We start from the raw sequence: 14,511 nt of genomic DNA, 5'->3' as shown, positions 1-14,511 counted from the left end.
CGCACTTCACAATTCACCGAGACATTGTACCCGCTTAAGTTCAATAATTACAATAATCGGTATCCTTAATAATTGAGATAATCGTCTGCATGGACAAGACAAAATCAGACAAACCGTTATGACATTTATTCTTGTGCAAAATGAAATAAACATTTACATCTCTTCTCCAGCAGAGATCAGTCAAAGAACTGCATACCAACATGTGGACTGTTGTACTAGCCAGCCAGGGGCATGTCAAAACCTAGCAGAAAAAATTGTTTCTCAAAGACTTTTAAGGGAATCTTGACTTATTGCAGTTCAAACAAGTTTCTGCAAAAATGTCACTCTTACTGTATAATGTAGATGGCTGTATTTGCTAGTCGTGTATTTTTGTTTGCACAAACAAGAAAGCTAACTAAACACAGTAGTCCTACAAACAAGTAAAAAGAAAACATCTTAATGAAACAATACAAGTTTCATTTCACTTAACTTTTACTGAAGTAATCAAACTGTTGTTTTTTGATTTGGTTATTTAGAGACCAAATCTAAACGCAAGGGAACAAATGTATTCAAGGTATTTGGGTTATAAACGGACAACAAAATATGAACATAGAAGTTAAAACAGCCTTTTATAAAAGCTAATTTCATACAGGATCTCTGCCACCACTTATTATCATCATCATCATCATCATTTGTTGTGTTACTGTGGCAAGTCTGATCATGGATGTGTTTCATACCAATTCTAGCACCGCACTGTCATACAGTCACTAGCTTATGTCTGTGAATACAGAAACCCATAAAATGTCACTATTAACCACTCACACACACTCTAAAACAGAAAAAAAATATTTCCACAGCATAATCATACAGATTATCAGATTTTTTTTATATCTCAGAGATAGGTCCAAGCCACAGAAAGACCATAAAATATTTGAATAAGTCACAATTTTCATCTACTCTGCTTTCTGGTCTAAGACTGTCTAAACTTTGGTCACTGTCTTACACTGCATGTACAGTAGATGTGCCTTTCTTGTTTACAGTACTTTCATATACACTGTATCAAGGCTTATAGTCAGACTATTCAAATCTGAAGTCTAGTCAAATCTGGACTAGCCTCAACACAGTAACTAGTATTATAGTGTCACTCGAAGTAGACACTTCTGCTACCTAACAGGATGCATAATATTCCCACATTTAAGTTTTGAATTTTAGCAAAATTTCATCAAACCATGCGTGTTAGGAAAATACATCACTGCCAAAACGCTTTATACTGACATCTGCATCAATGTAACAAAATCTCCATCTCCTGCACCAAAAAGCTTCACATGAAAATAGCATATAGTATCTTCCAATGAAGGGAGATATATTCTGTGCATGTGCTATTGGTTTTCGATGAGAAAATGTTCTTTTCATATTGAAACATGTCCTCCTATGTATTCGACAATGCATTTCAAGCTACTCAAAAACACAGAAGAAATATTGATTTCAGCTCAAATTTCATCACTGCCTTGAAAAAAGCTCTGTATAGGATCATCATCTTTATCAACTGCTCCATGTTCATGACTACACAGTTTGTCAAGTGTTGATTTCAAGTATGCTTATAGTATCATGCACCCATTAACCAACACACACACACAAAACCCAGAGACAAAATGGTGTAATAAACTACACTGTGTGTAAACCAGGCTTATCCAATAACATTCCTGCCTTGGTCTACACCATCTTACCTCACGATCCACACAGCTACAAAATGTAGAAGAATAAATTTGTTATGGGGAACGTGATCTATCAATCATTCAAACACACACTAAGGCAATCTAAGGGACAACAGGACCCCCTCCATCCAAATTGTGCACACAGTGCTACGGGTCTGTGCTACTGTACCACAACTATAAAGTTCTCCCGCAGCCCTGTGTTATAGAGGAGAGGACTCGGTGCTGAATGAGCCAGCTTTCTGAATCAGAATCAGGATTCAGAATCAGGATTCTGATTCTGATTCAGAAAGCTGGCTTGTTGATCTCTGGTGGATTAGGGAGGGGGAAAAGACAATTGAAGTGACTGGATAGGATTAAAAGGCACTTGTGTTAACCTACAAAGAAAATGGCCATGCCCGGAGCATTCAAAGTTTACCAACTTAAATAAAATGATCAAGATCCCTGATCTTAAAGTTGTGACTCATATTAGGGGTATTATTTAGTTATTTATGTCTTAATCAGTTACTATACTTGGGTTCCAACACTGTACAGTTATGGCAACATGAGGGAAAACTGAACCAAGTACAGTCAAAAGGGTACCAACCCACTCATCCAGTCAACCCAAGGTTGAAATCACACACAAGCAGGTTGTATCTTGAGATCCTCCTATGACCCAGCAAAAGTGTTGCAGTTCTGGTTCCAGCAAATGTGGTTGCCTCGCGGTCGCCTGTCGCCATGGCTTCACGCCAATTCAGATTCATCTGGGTTGCTGGCTGAGGACTGGCCAGGCCAGGTTCACGTTCAGCTGGTCGTTGTGCTGGACCAGGGAGGTGTGTCTGTAGTGCAGGACCAGGTCTCTCAGAGAGGAGTACAAGTTGTAGGGCTCAGCGAAGCCATAGCCTTTAGAGGTCTTGAAAATCACACAGTGCTTGATGTCCCCGTCCACTCTGCATGGGAGAGAGAAATGAAAAAAAAAAAAAAGAGAAAGTCATTTAGCAGTCGCTCTTATCCAGAGCGACTTACAGTAAGTATAGGGACATTACCCCCGAGGTAAGTAGGGTGAAGTGCCTTGCCCAAGGATACACCGCCATTTTGCAGAGCCAGGAATCGAACCGGCAACCTTCTGATTTCTAGCCCGATTCCCTAACCGCTCAACCACCTGACTCTAAACTCAAGAGCTATTCAACATCAACTTAGGCCTTTCCCTTAATTAATCACGAGTTTAAAAGTAACATTTGATCAATCAACTTAAAAATCCCACTAATTTACAGTTCAGACAAAACACAAATCTACATCTCTCAAATCGATTCATCAACAAAAAAGGAATGACACAAATCAAAATAGTTGCCCGTGGCGACACTCACACCACAGAGCAGGCGAACGATCCCTTCTGCGTCTGGCTGCCACGGATGAGGAAGGTGCCGTCACACCGGCCCCTCAGCAGGTCCTCCGCCTGGCCGCGCTTTATGTCGCCCACGTACCAGGTGCACTCATCCTGGTGGGCAACCTCGTCTTCATCGGCCAGGGAATACGGGCTAGGGGAGGGGAGGGGTGGGGTTAGTGTGAGAAGGAGAGCTGACACGGTAAAGAAGACAGACCGGTGTGAGTGGAAGAGGAGATCTGTGGGTTTGAGGAGACCACAGTCTCAGGGAGTCCTCAGACAAATCCTTGGCTCTCATTTGTATTAAACGAACGTTAGATTCAGGTAAAAATGGATAAGAGCGTCTGCTAAATGACTAAATGTAGGTAAGGTTCGAGCTCTGTTGACTGTACTCACTCTTCCACTTCACTTTTGATCCCCAGCCACTCGTTGATCTGCTTCTGCCTGGTGCCCTTCTGGGTGAGCCATCTAAAAACACAGACAGCAGGAGATTAGTTTGGAAAACCATTGGGTCCGTGGCGTTTTGTATGTTTTGCGTGCATGCTTACACCAGGTACTGGTCTCGGATCTTTCTGAGCTGCATGAGGTCAGGTTTGAGACTGTTCATCTTCTTGTCGATCTCCCTGTTGTCCGAAGCCTGTCTCTTCAGATCCTGCTCGAGCCTTCTCTTACTGTCGTGGATCTCATCCACGCGGGACTTCAACTTGTCTGCGTTACTTTGGATTCTAGAGGGGTTGAAAAACAACACCGGATGTTTCAAATCGTCCTTTTGCTTGTCTGCATTTGCTTGTGTGACGAAATCAAAAAGATTCATTGGCATACCTCTCAACCTCTTTGTCGTTGCCCTCTCTATGGAACTTGTCGATGTACACCTGGCTATAATGCTCCTGGGTCTGGCATTGCTCTTCAAAGATCTTGATGGTCTCGTTGAAAGCCTCGATGGCTGTACGCTTCATCTGCAGCTCCTGGCGAGCGTGAGGTTAGAAAACGGTAAACACCATTTCCACAACAAAAGGTTACTTTATGTCTGAAAAAGTGAACTGAATTAAAGTTCCTTTTTTAATTATTATTCTTGTTTCTATACTATTGAATATTGTACTTCCTGTTTGAAAATATGGGTACTTCTTTCTGTGGTTCTGTGGTCGAGGTTAGTGATTGTGAAAGACTAAATGCACACAAACAAACGGTACTCCTGTTAAGCAACTTTGCTGCATCTTTGCCAACACACTGCTTACAGTATTACAGGCAAACTACACATAGCTCATTCAAAACAATCGCTAACGAATCGCTAGACCAGACAAGGGCAGGGATGGTACTGTGTTGTGTTACGTGCTGTATTGTGATGGGGATCGACTTGTGTCCGACCCTGTTGCTACCTGGGAAGTGTGGGTGTATTCCTTGTAGAGGGCATCGTATTCTCTACTCTTCTCCTGGTACTGGTCATGGTAGATCTTCAACTGTTCACCTACTGCGTCAACGCTGTCCTCTTTCACAACCTGGTCCTGGCAAGGAGAAAAGGAACGACACGCCTCAAGCAACCTGAAGTCGTTTTAGATTCTTGTGTTCAGGAAGTATCCCTACATGTGAAATTGTTTCTTATTAGTACCCAAGTTGTGGGAAGAAAAACATTTCACAAATACACACCAATGACTTTACCCTGTTATCATGAGGTGTCATGACAACACCATAGTTGAAGGATTGCGTTAGCCTACCTGCTGGTATTTGGATATGGGATAGAGGAGCCGTGTGTCTAGTTTGGGGTTGTACTGGGCCAGGGACTCATGGTGGTAGTGTTGGATCAGCTCCACCACTGAGCTGAAGTCCAGGGGCTCAGAGAAGCCGTACTGGCCCCCTCGGTGGAAGATCTTGATTAGCTTATTGTTACCTCCTTTCCTAGAAGGAACCCATGGACATTGAGCAAGGTGAGATGACTCAGCTACTGTAAAGACCTCAGACGCTAAACAATGCCTTGGATAATATATTTCTGGCAATATTTACAAATTATTTCATGCCAATAACGCTTTTTTTTATATGACAGCCATGCGGAAAATATTACCAATGCCTCTCAACACATTACTTGTCTTCAATAACGTGCTCTGTAATTTGAGAGTAAATCAACATTAAAACTAATAACTGACATTTATGAGTACCCCATGCTTCTGAAACAAGTTTGACCTGACTGCTTGGTCCGCACATCACTCGAGACGTATGATGCAAGAGCATTAGTCAAGAGACATAACGTTCTCGTTTGAAAAATACAGCATTTTCAACTCTAGAAACCCAACCGTCTCTTCTGGGTGTTCCTGTCACAGCTTGTTAAGATGGCGGCTCTCATTTCTCTTACCTTAGAGTGAGAGTGTATTCTCCTTGCACCTTGCTGGAAGCGTCTCGGACCAGGAACGTGCCGTCGGGAGAGTCACGCATCTTTTCATTCACTTCCTCTCTGGAAAAAGCAAACATGCCATTATTTTTTCCTCCTTCAAAATATAACATCTGAATTCCATTTGTCGAACATGCAACCATACTTTTGTAGAAACATGGAGATGTTTTCAATGATTAGGTAAATATTGTATGATATATTGATATATGGTCACAGGAAAAATGTAAAGGGTTTCTACCTGGAGATGTCCCCCCAGTACCATTCTGCGTCCCCTAGCAACCCCACTTCCTCATTAGCTAGCTTCCCTCCATCTTCAGTTGCTAGCTTCCCCCCGTCGTCGTTGGCGGTCGAAAGTGCAACAGCTCTGCTCTTTGAGGGTTTGGGCGGAAGCGCTATCAATTTAAGTGCAACAAAACAAAAACAAAACAATCAACCCCGAGATTCGTATACTTTCGATATCGTAAAAATAAAAATGGAAAGCGTTTCGTGTATTGTTATGGTAGAACGATGAACGAGGGGATGGTAGAGTAGTGCATCATAAAACATGCTGCAGTGGGACCTTACCTGGAGGCTTCTGTTCCGGCTCCCAGCTCCTTACTAACAGCAGTCTCTCCAAAACCTGAGCAAATATCTGACCATCCTTCTCTGACCTGGCAGGCCAACAATACAGATTCATTATTTGGGAAACTTTTTACTGTCAAATAATAGTTCATTTGTATTTCTAATGTGATCTTTTTACAGCAAGAAAACATTTCCACTAAGAGAAACTCAACCACAAAAAAAGCCCATCACATTAATGTTTCATAATGTAATGTCTCTACAGTTTAGCCCGGAAAATAATTGAAAACCAACGTTCGGCTGAACCTGAAGCTCTGTAACCTTGAACGAATGGTGAGCTCTTAAAAGGAGGATGGTGGACTGACCCTGAGGGAGGCTGGTGGGGCAGGAGCAGGGGGCCGAAGAGGAGCCCCAGATCATGGCGGTCCAGAGCCCTGTGAGCCGAGCTCTGGGCCAACCTCTCCAGGTGTCTCAGGAGGTACTGCAGCGTGACACAGTTCTGGGGAGGAACCGCGGGCGGCCCCAGGGCCTTCACCAAGCGCTTGTCCGTCTCCTCTACAGACAGCTCTGTGGAACCACAATTGTGAGATTAGTGTCATAACACGCACGCACGCACACACACACACATATATATATATAATGTTTTTATATACAAAAAAGCTTGCTTGTACGTCCTGAACAGGCCCAAACATAATACGCGGGCGCAGAATTCAGACGAAAATTCGCAGACTTTCAAATTGAACGCATTGGTCTGAGGCAAAATGTAAATACACTTCAACACATTATGTCTCTATTTGTTCTTAATATTTAACATGTAAACAGAGCCCATTGCCACCAGTGTAGGTAGGTTTGTGATAGCAATCAAAGGAAGTCTGACAACCCTGAAACTGATACAGAAATGTTCACGTTAGCCCAGCTACTGTAGCCAATATTAAAACGTTAGCCAAAAATGCAGACATTCGCAGAATTGACACAGAAACACTTATCAACCAAAATGACAGTAATAGACAGGACCAGGGAGTTTTCAGGCGATCTTTAAGAGGATGGATCAATACGTTTTTGACACAATCTGTCAACATTCAATTGACCATATTCAGCGTCTTCGATCGCTCCGACATAAGATCAGGAAGGTTAGCAGAATTCCTCATGTTTTTCAGTCTGAATAACCGCAGAAAATGTGAAAACAATCTGCAGGTTTTGTTTGGGCTTGGTCCTGAGTGACTTTGCATGCATTCACAAAATGGTACCTTTTTCCTCCAGGATGATGGTCTTCAGGATGTCATACACAGACTCCGGGAGGAGAGGGGAGGGCAGGTTCTGCAGGTAGCCCACCAGGGCCTGGGAGAGCGCCTGGCCTTCAAACTGGCCCATCTCAGGCTCCCACAGCTCTGCAAAAGCAACGGTGAAACACACCAAGGTTGTTTGTAAACTCCAGTCCAGCCTGTGCACTCTGCAGTGTGTGTCTCACTCTCTCTCTCTCTCTCTCTCTCTCTGCTTATTTCTCTGGGCTAGATATTCAGGGTGTGTTATGTGGCATTGCTCGCGCTTCTCAGACATGCTGTCTGGCAGACACTGTTCAGACTAGTTCTGTGACAGGTGACACTGTCTGAGTTCCTGAAATACTGCCCGTGCTCCCTTAACGCTGCAGCTCAGCCTGGGCTGGGAGCTGCTCACAGCCCTGTCACACCTCAGCAAACAACAGCTGTTTGGAGAGGCTTGCCAGGCCAAGCTAGTTCCCTGAACAAACTTGCAGAGAGGTTGTGTGTGTGTCTGTGTGTGTGTGTGTGTGTGTGTGCATCCAAGGGTAGAGAGGAGATAATCTGTCTGGGGCATGTTTACGTATGTGCACACGCATGTGCGTGTATACATGCGAGCTAGCATCGATAGGGGAGAGACGGCGTCTGTGGTGCGTGTGCTTGCGTGCGAGAATAGCAAGGAGAGACTGTGTCTGTCTGGGGCCTGTGTTTGTGTGTCAATGTAAAGGCTTGCCCTAAACTCTGTCTGGGGGACCACATGATACAACATGCTTTAAATGATGGTGGAGAGCCATCGAATGGTGCCCCCCTCAGCCATATGGCCCTTTGAGGTGATGATACTGTACCGATAAAGCTATAGAACGATCGTCTTCGATAACAAAGTACTGCATTTATCCACCAGGCAAGACAAGCAGTACATTACATTTATACTCATGAAGCCGGCTATGCCCAGAATAGGCCAGATGAAAGCACTTTATTGCTTTTTCCATTGGTGCAAAACTCCTAAAGGCTGTTCTCAGGACAGAGAGTCAAAGAGAAACTAGACAATGAGGAGCACAGTCTATTCAGCCCACATAAGAGAGACTGTCTTTAGGGGGGTGAGCCCAGCTGAGTTGAGTCTCTAGGGGTGGCCTATTTTCCCCCCGTACACAAACAAAGGCTGTGTTACCGCTCTCATGTCGAAACAGAGCACAAATGGAGCATGCAGAGGATCCTAGCAGAGGGGGAATCACAAGGGCAGCATGGGGACCCTGTGAGTTATGCGCTGGATTTTCACTCCACTGATAGGATAGGCTATAGCTGAGAAATATTTTTGATGGTTGCAGAATTCAGTGAGAAAACTTGTATGGTAAACAAGACTTCAGTGTTTAGTGCCCTTGTTTATCCTGTGCATTTTGTAACAAATAAATATTGATGAGACAGATAAATGCTTTCACAGTCACTGAAGTCTAGTCATTATGAATGGTTGTGGTGAGTCTAATGTATGCCTCAACCCTGACTACCAGAAGGTTACGAGCTTGCTTTTCATGGATTGGATATAAATCCTAATGCATGTATGCACAAACATACATACATACATTTTCAGCATCAAAGACAAAGCATTCCTTGCACTACAGACGGTGAGCATAAAAGGACTTACCAGTGTTCAGGTCAGGCCTGTGACTGCCTGCAGCCAAGTAGCCAGACATGCTGCATAGTGTCGCACTCTCCAAACCTGAGTTGCACACACCAAACACACACACACACATTAAAAACTCCTCAAATTGTCATTTTCTCTCTTGGCATGCCTGGAATAGTGGGTTCGTAACACATAGAAACATCCAAAACACAGAAATGGGGGCTAAAAATACAGTTGGGAGACACCGCCGCCGACGGCAGCCATGGCAGAGTGTTTGAACGCAGACCCGGTCTGCCACATGCTACCAGGGGGCCCAACAGCTCCTGTTAGGAGTGTTAAGTCTGAAGGGCCAAGTCTAGACAGCCAGGAGAGGAAGTTGACTGACTGGTATTCAGAAACACGGGAGGGAGGGGAGGGAGGGGAGGGAGGGGAGGGAGGGGAGGGAGGGGAGGGAGGGGAGGGGCTCCACCTATATCTACTACTTGTACTTGTCAATGTCAATGGCTCTAAACTTGATGGAATAAACCCATGCAGATAAGCAGGAATGCTTTCATGCATGTCTGTACTGCACTTAACTACCACAAAAACGCTTACCTTTCCTGTCAATGGCGTCTACCAACCTTCCCATAGCAGGGGGTGTATTTTCTGTCGGGCACATGAGGTTTGGTTCACAACCTGAAGTTCCTGGAATGCATAATGAGAAATAATTTCAAAAATGGTCTTTGCAATCTTGTCAGATAAGATAAAACCCAGTTGAACATTTGACACTTTGCATGGTATGAGTAATTACTGTTGCAGTAGCACTCAGATGGATGCATCTTTGCAGCCCGCAAGTCCCTTAACTTGTCTCACTCAGAAACCAAAAAGAACGGCTTAAAAACACTGTGAAACTTTCCACTCGATTCTCCTCTGCCGTTTCTCTTCCCCTCCCCCCTCCTCCTCTCAACGGCAGGCCCCATTTTGCCACAGCCCTTAGCGTGAGGAAGGTTTAGCTAGCGCCTCAGAGCAGCACAATGAAGGGTTTAAGAAAAAACCCTGAACAGGCAAAACGTTGCTGTGGCGCGGTGCCAACACTCCCCTTTTCAGGCGGAGCTGCGGAGGCTGGAGCTTGGCACCGATATCCTCCCTGGCAGAGCCGCGCTAAACCGCGTCCGATTATTAATTTCGGAGTTCACACGAAGTGCTCAGTCAGCACATTCCTTCTCCGCGTCGCACATTGAAACATGGAAACTCTGCTCCTGCGTTCTCCACTTCCCTCACCCTTTCTGTCTCCCTCCACCGCACAGTTTACCACTCTCCCCCTAAACCTTTACTTCCCTTCATTTTTCACCTCCGTGAAACAACCTGGGTCTATCTGTCGTATCAACTGTGCAGGAAAGCAAGTTACGGTTGGTTTGTTTCACAAATGCAATACATTGTGCAACACGAGAAAATGAGCCAAAGCATGTCTAGCTTTGTCCATAAACACATGCTCACCAAGTTTCTGAAGGGTTTTAATCCAGAGCAAATGTTTTGTTCTAAGTACTCGGCTAATAAACGCCCTCTACATTAATGACCCATTTGAGAAAGTCAATCCTAAAATGTTTGAGCAAAAATAAACGTTTTGTGCTTCTTTTTTTTTTCTTTTTTTTCAGAAAACTTTGTTTGGAGAGTCTTGGTAAAAACATGATGGAGAGGACAGTTCTTGGAGGAAGTGAATTTGAGGTGAGCAACTTGGCAAAACTTGGGCAGCTGTGGCCACCATCCCATTTTCATCCCTCCAAACGGACCTGTGGTCTGAGTAGGAACTGAACTGACCTCCTCTCCAGAGGGAATGAATGGAAGGCAAATATTGGAGCAGCGTCACGTGACCCCAGAGGAATGTACGACTTCAGCAGAACGCAAGCTACCTGCCTTCACCAGTCCCTCAGGCCTGGCAGGCCTCCAGAGCTTGGATAGCTTTACAACCACCAAGACGGGAGGGAGGACAGTCGAGAATCAAACAAAGAGAAGTAAACTGACTGAAAGAGGGAGGATGGTGTGTGAATGCAGGGAGCAGGACCAGGAAAGACAAGAACCCAAATAATATTTCTTCGCAAGGCCACAACGCTCACAAGGTCCATATTCCATAATGGATGGGACACCCTGGTAAAGGGTCCCTTCATCAACACTCTCTCCAAAAGTGCAATACAAATCAAATGTAACTTACCTTGCAGTGCTGGGACAGGCTGGGGCCTGGGCGTCGCCGGGAGGGGTCTCTGTTGCCGAGGTTGACTGGGCGACGGGGACATGGTCACAGGTCCCACATACTGAACGTAGGTGCCTGGGAAGTCTCCCATCTGCTGGGTGCGCTTGTTGACCCCCACCATCCAGCCCAGACGCTCCGGGTGCTCATGGTCCCCATCCTTCAGACCCAGGGAGGCCAAGGACGCTTCACTGACGGTCAGTATGTCCCCTGGTTGGAGGTCAATGTCCTCCTCCCGATCTTTGTTGTAAGGATAAAGCGATCGGAATTGGAAGCCCTCAGCTGCCATGTTGTGCAGACTGGAGATGTTGACCGGGTGACTCACTGACAGAGTTGATGGACAACGCGGAGTATCAAGAGCGCGTTTGTGAAGATGGTGGAACACACTTGGGCAATATCAGCTAGGAGGCATGGTTGGCCTGAATGGCAAAAGTTTTTTCTAAGTCAGAGCTGGCCTGTGTTTGAGAAGCAAAGCACTTTCCTCAATTTAGATCCCCGATTTAGCCAGACTATTGAGCAGAGAGACAACATTGGAAACATTCTCTTCAAAAGAACTGTTCAGAATTCTGGTTCCAGCCCTGAGTTGGTTGTTTGCAGTTTCCTTTCAGTGACTGTTACCACCTTGTCGCCACACAAAATCCTTAAAGGAAACTTGTGGCAAGATCTACAAAACACAGAAACAAAACAGGGATGGTTTTATTCCCAACTCATCAAATTTCATAAAACATAATAGTTCTAGGCGATTTGTCATTGACTACTACTATAACTAAAATCACTCAAAATCAAACACTTGTCATAAATCTGTCTACCTTATTGCAATTGAATACAACACAGTGGAATGCACCTTTAATAATGTCAATTTTTGCTTGGTAGGAAACCATACTGGGTAGCCATGCCATGTTAAAGAAACCTAACCTACATAAACGCTGATCTAATGCCAAAGCTTTGATTCCAGCCTGGGAAAATGATGGATCCTTATCTAATGTGAATCTAGTTACACAGCTGAGGCATGTGATAACCAAGAATCATTTTGGCGAAGAGCAATGTATTGCACAAATCATTCCAATTGTGAACCTTTCACAATATGAGGCATTCATGAACGTACCAATCCATGTCCAGTCTTATCAAAGACAACAGTCCATTTAGATGAAATAGGCCTAATCATCCATAATATCAGTTCAGGATACTGGATAAGAGATGTGAGGATAACAGAATAGAGAGAATGTAGGCCAGGAGAATGTACAGTCCATAGAAAATGGTATAGTATTTTATGATAAAATTCAAGGATTTAAATCACCAGCTATTCTAATGACACCGTATAGCTCTGCACCTTCACAACCACACAAATAACTACTTAGGTCCTCCTGTGTTCGTAGTTTAGAAGCATCTTTTCGATTCTCACAGGCACCAGAATATGGGACACCTCATTTTACCTTCAGTTCGCCTCCACCATCATTCCACCACGCAGCACAAAACAGAACATACAGTCGCACACACTGTTCCTTTTAGTTACAAAACAAGTGGCACGAGTATCCCCATGACTATCACTATGATGAAATGAAGAAACGTCAATATGGTACGCCAACGATGGGGCAACACTCACCCATCTCTGACCAAACAGGAAACTGTCCTGGCACTGCACAGCAAGCCTGAAATTGAACCGCCTCCACGAACAGCGAAAAGGTGCCAGGATGGACACGTGACACTGATATACCCAACCACAGGCCTTAGAGCTCACGCCATCCTTTAGCCCACACCCCTCCAACCCTCCATTTAAAAGGTCCTCTCCTCATGGTCATCCTCATCTTAAAAACACAACCTTCTGGACGATTCCACCGTGCGCCTAGTTTCCAACTGAAAAGCATGTGTCCCTCCTTTAAAGCAAGTTTTAACAAATGTTTCTTAAACATACTGAATATCTAAAAACACACATGAAGACTTTCAAAAAGGTATTTGAATCCAAAATACAGATCCTGTCATGAAAGAATGGCTTGTCATCAATTCTCCACACTTGACACAAACCTTCTTACTGAGGGGAAAGACCCAGACGAGGAAAAATCCCCTGTCATAAATAAATAAATTAAGGAGGTCACTGTTGCTATAGAGAAAGATGGGGTTTAGTGGTCTCCTGGAATCCTATTGGCCAATCTGGTCCCATGTGCACAGGAATCACCAGCGTTGCTTTAACAAATCAAGGAAATGTTCTAATATTAGAAAATGTATCTAGGCAGCGTGGGCATCTGACCCCGAACTCCTAATCATTACATTCCACGTCACAAAATAATAAATGGCTTACATGGGGAAAAGAAAACTGCAAAAAGAATACGTTCCATTTGTACAGCACTTTCAATAGTCCATTATGCGGTACATTTAGTTACTTTGTCATTTATATATATATATATATATATATATTTTTAAATAAAATGTATAGCCTACAGTAGTTTGGAGGAAGTGAAATCATCTTCGTTCACCGCAGTATGAATAATAATTTATCCGTCCGTTCTAAGTTCTTGGACAAGTGAACACAGGTGCTTTGCCACGTGGAATGCACGTCTGCATACACAGGCTTGCCAAGATGGGCAAAGGTTCAGCATCCTGATTCATAAAACTTAGGTACAATCAATACAATTTTAGGTTTAAGAACTTCGTAAAAAATATAGAAAACTCGTTTCTGACATTTTCGATGCAAATACTAAAGGCTAAATGTAAGTCAATATATCCACGGTTACTGCATGACAGTTTGTGCAGTAGGCACTTTTTGTTGTTGTTGAAATGCTTAAGTTAAAACAAATACGCCTTATATTCGTTTGCACAAGGTTTGCAGTCCTATGCACAATGCCGTGCCCCAAACTGAGTCCCCTATTTGAAACTCCCCAAGCCTACATGACTACAGAGCTAGCGATCAAGTTCAATTGCGCTTGGGGGCGCTGAGCAAGCAACAAAGTGTTTAAAAATCTTTAGCTGCACCACAAGTATATAAAAACTATTTCAGTTACGTTTACAAAACTCACCTGAGGAATGTAGCTATTTGTAATCAAATATTTTTTACACAAACTTGGCGTAGTTTCTTGTTGGTCTATCTGTAGTTCTCTGCCTTCCTCCACCTCCCTTAAACTGGGTTTATCGCCAAACCAGACCAGTCGACTCGTTATGGGAGGGGTCTTTCAGAGGCAGCGAAAAAAACTGGTCGACGCACTGTTGTACGGACTGACGCTGAAGTTGAAGTTAATGTTGTGGGATGAGAAAAGTCCCCACATTAACAAAGTAGGTAATGGAAATAAATATATTGCTCAAATTTGGTCTTGCAATGCCAAATGCTTTTTCCGTTCAGTGTCAGATTCAATTTGAACAGTTGGGATTGGCACTTGGAACTCAACGTTGCCAAACTAATTAAATATTGGGGTAAGCCTAATAAAAGAAA

At 43.9% G+C, this 14,511-nt stretch overlaps 1 protein-coding gene across 2 annotated transcripts; it reads right to left on the bottom strand.

Moving 5' to 3' along the window:
- Positions 1-111: 111 nt before the first annotated feature.
- Positions 112-14,276, bottom strand: pik3r2 (phosphoinositide-3-kinase, regulatory subunit 2 (beta)). 2 transcript variants are annotated; one of them, XM_084675858.1, is made up of 16 exons: positions 14,102-14,276; positions 11,055-11,754; positions 9,461-9,550; positions 8,888-8,962; positions 7,240-7,380; positions 6,358-6,559; positions 5,999-6,084; positions 5,673-5,826; positions 5,399-5,497; positions 4,767-4,947; positions 4,431-4,556; positions 3,877-4,019; positions 3,603-3,779; positions 3,451-3,522; positions 3,038-3,208; positions 112-2,620 (listed from the first exon to the last, which is right to left on the bottom strand). In XM_084675858.1, exons 2-16 carry the CDS (start codon positions 11,377-11,379, stop codon positions 2,431-2,433), a joined length of 2,232 nt encoding a protein of 743 aa, XP_084531984.1. In that variant the 5' UTR covers positions 11,380-11,754; positions 14,102-14,276; the 3' UTR covers positions 112-2,430. The 2 variants fall into 2 exon arrangements, with proteins under 2 accessions (XP_084531984.1, XP_084531985.1); XM_084675859.1 differs by lacking the exon at positions 14,102-14,276 and adding an exon at positions 12,524-12,598.
- Positions 14,277-14,511: the final 235 nt, after the last annotated feature.

This window comes from Hypomesus nipponensis, chromosome 16 (assembly GCF_054491055.1).
Source record: "Hypomesus nipponensis isolate SF chromosome 16, ASM5449105v1, whole genome shotgun sequence".
NCBI classification, from domain to species: domain Eukaryota; kingdom Metazoa; phylum Chordata; class Actinopteri; order Osmeriformes; family Osmeridae; genus Hypomesus; species Hypomesus nipponensis.
Note: the sequence above shows the minus strand (reverse complement) of the source record. Positions and strands in the feature narration are given on the sequence as shown.

What these genes read in the sequence shown, in the direction of transcription:
- pik3r2 (XM_084675858.1), bottom strand. Translation starts at nt 11,379, where the DNA reads ATGGCAGCTGAGGGCTTCCAATTCCGATCGCTTTATCCTTACAACAAA. An exon ending in GCCGGAACAGAAGCCTCCAG is followed by an intron (nt 5,827 to 5,998) that starts GTAAGGTCCCAC and finishes TTAAATTGATAG; the next exon opens with CGCTTCCGCCCAAACCCTCA. An exon ending in GAATACACTCTCACTCTAAG is followed by an intron (nt 4,948 to 5,398) that starts GTAAGAGAAATG and finishes GGTTCCTTCTAG; the next exon opens with GAAAGGAGGTAACAATAAGC.